Source organism: Crassostrea angulata, chromosome 9 (assembly GCF_025612915.1).
Source record: "Crassostrea angulata isolate pt1a10 chromosome 9, ASM2561291v2, whole genome shotgun sequence".
In the NCBI taxonomy this organism is placed as follows: Eukaryota; Metazoa; Mollusca; class Bivalvia; order Ostreida; family Ostreidae; genus Magallana; species Magallana angulata.
In genome coordinates this window covers 14,946,196-14,955,290 of record NC_069119.1, presented here as the reverse complement: position 1 = coordinate 14,955,290, position 9,095 = coordinate 14,946,196, and the positions used below count along the sequence as shown (strand labels likewise).

General features: G+C 35.5%; 2 protein-coding genes across 2 annotated transcripts; both read right to left on the bottom strand.

Annotated features, from left to right (window-relative positions):
* Window positions 1-694: 694 nt before the first annotated feature.
* LOC128162140 (uncharacterized) lies at window positions 695-8,351 on the bottom strand. Its single transcript, XM_052825333.1, has 3 exons — window positions 7,167-8,351; window positions 4,679-4,971; window positions 695-784 (listed from the first exon to the last, which is right to left on the bottom strand). The coding sequence occupies exons 1-3, from the start codon at window positions 7,540-7,542 to the stop codon at window positions 695-697; spliced, it is 759 nt and encodes a 252-aa protein (XP_052681293.1). The 5' UTR covers window positions 7,543-8,351.
* Window positions 8,352-8,504: 153 nt separating this feature from the next.
* LOC128162139 (uncharacterized) lies at window positions 8,505-9,095 on the bottom strand. The gene has a single exon (XM_052825332.1). It carries the CDS (start codon window positions 9,093-9,095, stop codon window positions 8,505-8,507), a length of 591 nt encoding a protein of 196 aa, XP_052681292.1.

Sequence of the window (9,095 nt, the reverse complement as noted above, 5' to 3'; positions counted from 1 at the left end):
AACCTTTGTGTTTATAGTTCGGGAAGCATGCTTTTCATATAAAAATTGTTCGGTTTATAACTTATTTAAACATTTCAACCAGAATAATTCATCAAAATATATTCTTTCTACCAAGAGTGGTGCCTTCAGTGTCCAGATAACGTAATCACACCATTTTTTGTTAATTTTGCCATTTCGCCTTGTATCGTAAAATGATAATTATGATTTGATTTTAGTTTTGAATTCGGATCTTCATCAGGTACATAACAATTCTCAGAAGCAAACCCACATTCAGCTGGTGAAGGGGCTCGCCATCTGTCTGATGCTTGACATAACATTACTATCAGTACTAAAACCTAAATGCGATTAACAATAAGTTCTGATTGACTCACTATATTTGAAGGATATAGTTTGCAATAAATTCTCCTAGCAGCCAGCTCATGTCTTAACTCCTCACCTGCCAAGTTAGTTAATGGGAAAGAAAACACCATACAACAAACATTTCAATAGATTCTTGTAGTCAGTTCCTGTCCATAACCTACAACTAGTTTCCAAGTTATGAACTCGTTAGGTCTTTCCACCTTTCAGATGAAAGACATTTTGTATTTCTAATGTTTTTTTTATTATTTTGTCCTTTTCTGTTATCCATGGACAGCTTTTTTGTTTCTATAGAGATATTGAAACATTTTTTCGTAATGTTATTGGGGATTAAAAGTTATGGTACCAAATGACCCTTTGCCTTATTACTCTCAGAACTTACAAAGTTATTGCCCTTGTGTACGTAGCGCTTGTTGTCGCTACTCCTCTGAAACCAAAACAGATAGAGACTTGACACTTTAACCAATGTCTTTAGCACACATAGAGGGTTCAATATCAAAAGGATCTGAGACCCCCTTCTAGCAGTTATCGCTCCTGAAAGTTTCTTATGTTTGTTAAAAACACCTATAACTTTTGAACCTCACATCGTGGGGCCATCAAACTACGTTAAATTGAAATGTTGTCCTTTGCCAGTCAATATGATATAAAGGTCAATGGTCAGGGTCAAACAATTTATTTTGCATATTTAGGATTTAGACTTTTTCATAAAGTAACACAGAGAAAATGATTTATTGCTTATATTGAAATAACCCTTAAAAAATTACAAGATGGAAATACCTCTAATTGTTTGAGAACAATAAGTTTACTAGTTAACCTTTTTTGTTTAAAAACGAGCTTTAACTTTTGTTTTGACTATTTGTAGTAAGTTTGTCAATATTTACACTATCAGCATAGGGCATAAAGAGAGGTTCAAAATATTGGCTAAGATCACATTGCCCTTGCGAATTACACATGGATATTTTGTCATTGTACGTGAATAAATGTAAAGAGGCAATGACATTTTTTTCTCATTAGCATCTTATAATGTTGCAAAATATGTAAATCAGCCGTCTATATTTTTTTCCAACAAGAAGTTTTTCTTAATCTAAATGATGATGATGCTATACTTATATTTGTAGAGTTACTTGTTCTTGTTTTATTTTCTAGATGTAATGTAAAACAAAATGAGAACTTTTGAATTTTGTTTCAGTGCACTTTTCTTTGACAAGTTTTCTTTTCCTTAGGTTGTCCCACACACGATTTGTTGGCGTACATGAAAGAAAATTGTGCACTTTTACTTTTTAGAAATGCTAGCGATTGTATAAAGTAATGCAGACATGTGGTTGCATATCTCATCAACACTTATTTTATTTAGAAAATTATATCAGATAATTATTCATTTAGAAATGAATTCAAATTTTTAAAGGGTTGGTATCTAAACTGAAACAAGTACTTCATAGGACCACCTAGATAAATGTTTTCTTCCCTTCTCTCATTTTTATTCTATATTATTATATTTATTTTTTGTTTAATTAATTAATTAATTAATTAACAATGTAACACCCATACAAAAAGTGTTAAAGGTGCCAACTAATAATTTCTATTATACTTTCATGTTAAATACTGATATCTGATTGGTTTAGACGTAGTTGGTAATCCGTTCTATTACCCTCAGCATTAGCAACACACTTGGCAACGGGTAACACAACAAATTGTTACGTGCGCGTAAATTATGCGCGTACGGTTCGCCGTAGAATTCACTTCATTTCTATATAAAAGCAGTAAAATTTTCTTTAAAAGAAGACATTCAGTATAATAAAATAAATAGTGCCTGTTTTGGAGGGTAACTGTTGAAATTGACACCCCTCGAAAACCATTGTCAATCTCCGCTTCGCGTTGGTTGACAATGGTTATCTTGGGGTGTCAATTTCAACAGTTACCCTCCAAAACAGGCACTACTTATATAATGTTTAATTTTTTACAACTTTTTGTTCATAATATACTGCGTGTATTACATCCGAGAAATACTATAATTACAATATATACAGGTGTAATGTGCACCAAACACATTTATGTTTTCTCATGCTGCACAACCTCACCGCAGCTCAGTTTCTGCTGTCTGATAAATGAACTCAACACTTGTGCATGATGAAATATGTCATTTATTAAAAATAACGAAAGTAAAGAAAAATATAAACAACATAGTAGGGGATCAGACCCAAAGCTGTTCACACAAAATGTTAAATAACTTATCAATATGCTGATCCCCTTAAAATACAGAAAAACAATATTTTGCTCAAAATTATATACAATATATACAAAACCAGCAAAAAGATGGCACCTCAAAAATAAAATATGCCATATGCAAAAGAACAATATTTTATACATGTATGCAACTTTCGAATATTGGAGTGGTGAAACGGGGATGGTGGTGGGTGTATCAAAACATTACTCGTGCTAACACTATCAGAGATGAAGACAGAATGACCCTAATCTCACCGGTCAGATACTGACCGCATCAAACCACGTGACCGTATCGCTTAATTTGATTGGCTATTAAATTAAATTTGGGGAGAATTTCACCATTGGATTTTTAACAATTACATGATAGGTCACTGAGAGGTTTTTAGACTAAGAATTTGGGCTAAAAATAGACATGGACAGTGACCACTGCAGAGAAATTACATAATATGGCCAACGACCACTACAAGGCCTAGGAAAGAAATGCAACTTATCTAATCAAACATAAACATGAAAAATACAATAAATAAGCAAATAAAATTATAGCATTCAACACATAAATACAATTATTAACATAATTGTTGTTTTATGTTTTCTCATGCTGCACAACCTCACCGCAGCTCAGTTTCTGCTGTCTGATAAATGAACTCAACACTTGTGCATGATGAAATATGTCATTTATTAAAACTGACGAAAGTAAAGAAAAATATAAACAACATAGTAGGGGATCAGACCCAAAGCTGTTCACACAAAATGTTAAATAACTTATCAATATGCCGATCCCCTTAAAATACAGAAAAACAATATTTTGTTCAAAATTATATACAATATATACAAAACCAGCAAAAAAATGGTACCTCATAAATAAAATATGCCACCAAATGTGAATTGCATAATGACAATTGGCAATTCCATTGTGCCATCCAAGGTGAGTTGTGCACTTGTTGATGCTGATGTGAACACATACACAAATCACAGTTTATAGTCAAATGTACCAACAGTTAAACACTGACTTGGCATACTGTTACCAGCAGTTACACACTGACCTGGCAATAAGTGCATATAATTCATAATACTATAACCCGTACAAACGTAACATGAATGGCAATTCCAAGGTGAAACCCGCAGGCACTCTAATAAACTAACTTAAAAGTTGTACTAACAATATCTAAAGACACAATGTGCAACTACAAAATAGCAGTTAAACACTGGCCTATCATTACACATTACTACACCTGTAAACATACTATAACTAACAAAATTAATTGAGACACCCTCCGTATTTTACGCACAAGATTCTCTTATGGAAAAAGTAACGAACATAAGGACATTTTTTGGTACAGATCAATAGCAGCAGTTACTCACTGGCCTGCTATGAATAAACTGCAGGGGTAAGAAAGATTGTAGATACAAATAATTACAGTTGAAACGATTGTATTCTAATATATCTGTGTAATGCATTGGAGTTCCAGCGGCCTAAATGCTGAATAAAACTCTCAGAATAGCCTAACTGTGCAGCATGTGTTGCTGCCCCTATCCGAAAACTGTGCCCTTTATATCTATTGGGGTGAAGACCCGCAAATGCTATGGCTTTCGAAAGCTCACTGCTAACATAAGAATATGTGACTGGAGAGCCATTGATCAATTGAAGAAAGGGGCCTGAAACATGTTGAAATTGTGATCTATATCTATAGAGATACTGTACTGGACAGAAATTGGAAACAGGGTTGGTTTCTATAGATATGATTATAGGATCATTTTTTTGTGATTTATGATATCGTAAAACAAGTTGAACTGCTGAAGGATTGTTCCTATCTCCCATAAAAGTAATGTCTTGAACTTGTAGTATTCTGTCTTTATCTGATACCTTTTTTGTGACAACTTCCCCTAAACGTAAAAAGGCGTTAAAACAAAGAAGAAAAAGACTTTGCAAAAGTACCCGATTTGATGCATTTGGAACAGTGAAAACTAATGCAGAGAGAATTTTGTGCATTATACTCAGTGTTATTGGTAATCTAGCATCTTGTGAAGGAAGAAGCTTGTGACATCCTTTAAGGAGTTTTCGAACAATAAATGTTTGTGTTGGATCAGGCGCATTTACAATTTTGTGTATATAACTCAGAGCAGATATATGTGAGGCAATGCTGCTGGAACTGTATTGTTTTTCAAACAGGAAACCAATAAAATTACAAATGTCAATGGTAAACAAAGGTAACGACACTGGATTATTTCGAAATGTGAGAAAAAGTTCCCATGAACGTCTGTATGATAAACGTGCAGAGGGAGACAAAGCTGCTACTAAGATTGTTTGGGTGGTTGAGGACAAATCTGCAATAGATGCTCGGGAATGGCAGTTGGTTGTTGGTCTAGATATGGTGCTGCCTCCCTGGCTCTCTGAAATTGCAAACGTGACAGGGAGTCAGCTACCACTTTATATTTTCCAGGAATATGCTTTGCCTTAAAGAATATGTTTTTTGATAAACACACCATTACTAAACGCCGAAGTAGATGCATGAGGCACTTTTCCTTTCTGGACTGTTTATTGATTACTTCTACCACTGCCATATTATCTGACATAAATAAGATTTTTCTATTTGCCATCTCTGAACCCCAAATTTCCAAAGCCAAAACAATTGGAAAGAATTCTTTTACGGCAATTTGCAAAGGTAGAAGAGTTTATGTCCACTCATCAGCAAACCATTTTGAACCAAAAACAGCAGCAAATCCTAACAAACCAGAAGCATCTGTAAATAGTCGCGTGACATCTGAAGATTCCCATTCCTCTGGAAGAAGAACTGATTTTCCATTGAAATTTTGAAGAAAATGTAGCCACATGGCTAAATCAGCTCTTACCTCATTATTAAATTTTATTCGATAATAAGGTTTTTTCACACCTATAGTCAAGTCAATCAGACGACGTAAAAATGCCCTACCAGGAACTACTACCAAACAAGCAAAATTTAAGACTCCAATTAATGATTGAAGCTCCTGCAAAGTAACTTTTTTACGCCTACTAAACTGAAATACGAGAGTCCTACATTTTTCTAATTTGTCTGGTGGCAGCCGACTCATCATATCAATAGAATCAACCTCAATACCATAAATGGTGATGCATGTTACTGGCCAGGAAGTTTTCTTATCATTAATTGGAATATTAATCCTTTCACATAAATCCAAGAAATTCATCAGATCATTTTTACATTTTTCAGACTGAGGAGGCCCAATAAAAAAGAAATCATCCAACATATGAGACATACCCCCTGCTTCTAGCTTGTTTAACATAACCCATTGAAGAGCTGTACTTAACTTCTCAAATATTGGACAGGAGCTACTTGCCCCCATTGGCAAACAGCGTTCATAGTAGAATTGACCTTTCCAAGTAAAACCCAAAAAATGATAATCCTTTGGGTTCACGGGGATTATTCTGAAGGCATCCTTTATATCTGTTTTTGCCATAAGAGAACCCATCCCATATTGATGAACCAAACTGAGTACCGTATCAATTGAATCATAATGAACCTGAGAGTATTCCCTAGGTATATTAGAATTAACTGAGTCCTGAGCAGGAAAGGATAAATCATGAATGATTCGAAACTTGTTTTTCTCGGATTTTGGTACAACCCCCAGAGGAGAAGTTTTAAAAAGAGGTAAAGGGGGTCTTGTGAATGGGCCAGCTATCCTATGCTTACTTAAACCCGTATGAATGTAATCTTCAATAACTTCTGGGTGCTCATATGTAGACTTATGATTATGAGGAGGATGAATGGAAGGGGACTTAATACAGCCTAATCTAAACCCAAATGTAAAGCCATTCACTAACAATTTCAATTCATCTGCCTCATAACCTAATAGTTCATTGTGAAGTCTTAACGGGTTTACTGGAGTTGGAAGAACCAGCGCCATTCCTGTTTGAAGTGAAAGATTTGGATGACATGTTTCTACACTTAAATCGGGGGTGGGGTCCACTACAGGCTTGGCAAGTATGGGCGAATCGACAAGGTAGGGAGTGACATTTTTGCCCATTGTTATAATTGTAGCACTGTTTTGCCCGAAAGGGCTGCCGTTTACCATTATAAGCTTGAAATTGGGTAGGAGACTTTAAACCCATAGAGGCTACCTTAAGTCGCAACTCTGTTACTACTCTCTCCCACGGCAGGAGGGGTGTCTCTCTTATTTTCCTAAATGACTCATCATACATTCTCCAGGGTTGGTCCCCATGAAGCTTGTGAATCTCCCTAATTGTAAACATGTATTTTAACAGATTGCATGCCTCATGGGGAAATTTCTGTAAGTAAATTGTACTGAATACCAGAAAAGCATCTGTCCATTGATGGATTGTAATAGGTGTTTTATGTGAAGCCGCTTGTTGTAGCTCAATTTTACCCACTTGTACCACAATTGAAAGGGGTTCATCTCCTGAGGTCGGCAATAAATTTTTAAGTCAACAAATTCATTGTTCCAAATTTTAAGTTTCAGTTTTGAGGAAACCGATGCCCCTAGAGGCACAAAATCTGATAAGTGAATTTGAGGGCTACTAGAGCATGCAAAACAACTACCAGTACTCCGAGATAAATTGCCTGCGGGCTCACCTGTGAACACATTATCCAGTAAGGTTCCCAGTGCAGAGGCAGGAATTGTGGCAGCCGCAGAGGCAGAAATTGTGGCAGCGGCCGGTATAGCTTCCCCAACTACTGGTGCAGTATCCTCAACAGAATTCACCATCGGAGGTTGCCCAACACTTTCACTGATGTTTTGTTTCTCACTATCAGCTTTTTGTTGGTTTACAATTTCTTTTGCCAGAAGTTCATAATCAATATTTGGTAGCACATTGACAGTGTCATTCTCCGACTGTTTTCGGATTCTTTTTGGCCCTTTTTTCCCCTTATTTACTTCAGTTGGTGGTGTTGTTGGTGGTAATCCTCCAGTTGCCACATCATCTCTCCTGGCTCTCTTTTTGGGTGGCATAATGGCTAAACATATAATAAGAATAATAAGTATGAATCCTATCCTTTCACATATATGATTAGCCTAACCCATAAATTTTTTTTTCATAATCAACTTTTGCATTAACAGATGATTTCAACCATGTACTTGGTATTTTGACCTGATCAGTTAAGCGCATACCAACAAGATTTTGATCTACATGTACATGTTAACATAAAATTCATAATAATAGGAACATGTCCCACTGACCATATGGGTAACACAGACCCAATGTTCCTACATCATTATTAGTACATGTCGATTCAAACATTCATGTAACTAAATAGTCCCAACATGACTTTAATTACATAACGTTATTAACATGAAATTCATAATTGTAAGGAACATGTCCCACTGACCATATGGGTAACACAGACCCAATGTTCCTTCCTCATTATTAGTACATGAAGATTCAAACATTATGTAAGTAAATAGTCCCAACATGACTTTAATTACATAACATTATTAACATTAAATTCATAATTGTAAGGAACATGTCCCACTGACCATATGGGTAACACAGACCCAATGTTCCTTCATCATTAATAGTACATGTAGATCCAAACATTCATGTAACTAAAAAGTCTCAACCTGATTTTTAATAACATGTTAACATTAAATTCATAATTGTAAGGAACATGTCCCACTGATCATATGGGTTACACAGACCCAATATTCCTTCATCATTCTTTAGTATGCAAACTCAACAAACATAAAATTTATCAGTTCCAGCCAAAACGCTTAATTAAAATGAAAGGTAGAATTTGAACTGATGCTCATCAACACGAAAAATCACGCATTTTAATTTCAGGGACTTAATACATAAACTGCCCCTACACTGTCTTAATTCAAACAAATAAAATGTAAATATATATAAATATGGATATATATTCACATATCATTGAATATCATTATTCTAGAGTGATAGCACATAAGATCTAAAATCATACTGCCCTCAAAACTTTTGAGTGCAGGATCACCGCATTCCTAATGCTGCGGCGAAACTTCCTCATGGGCTGGTCCTCGGCAGGGGTACACAGCAGATGGACACCATCCGGGCCTAAATAATGAAAGTCCTTCCAAAACCCCCGATGTCCCCAGAAATAAATTCCACCAAGTGGCTCAGCAAAACGTTTCAAATGTTCATTAGTCTGAACCACAAAGACGTTAAAATTTTGGCATGATGCAAACTGCATTCGGCGAATTAACTGGCCTATTATCACTACCTTTACTCCAACACCATCTCTTAAATACTGTCCCACAGATATAATATCCCTAGCTAATTTCTCACTGTTTGTATTTTCACCGATATCATTTTCACCAATCTGTAAAAACACCACATCGGGAATTGAGTCAAAATGTAGAATCTCCGCCCTGAAGACACGATTGCTTAATCTCAAACCGCCTTTTCCTCTAAATGATACTTTAAACACTTCAGGGTCCAAATTTAGATTGTCTGTTTCTGTCTGCATACAATAATCTCTTAATCTTCTGATGTAAGAATGTCCAATCACGCACACATTTAAAATACTCAT

Coding starts and splice junctions, on each gene's coding strand:
- LOC128162140 (XM_052825333.1), bottom strand. CDS start 7,542: ATGCCACCCAAAAAGAGAGCCAGGAGAGATGATGTGGCAACTGGAGGA. Junction 4,972..7,166: donor ACTGGATAATGTGTTCACAG/GTGAGCCCGCAG, acceptor TTGCAATTTCAG/AGAGCCAGGGAGGCAGCACC. Junction 785..4,678: donor TGAGTTATATACACAAAATT/GTAAATGCGCCT, acceptor TTTTGGTTTCAG/AGGAGTAGCGACAACAAGCG.
- LOC128162139 (XM_052825332.1), bottom strand. CDS start 9,095: ATGAGTATTTTAAATGTGTGCGTGATTGGACATTCTTACATCAGAAGA.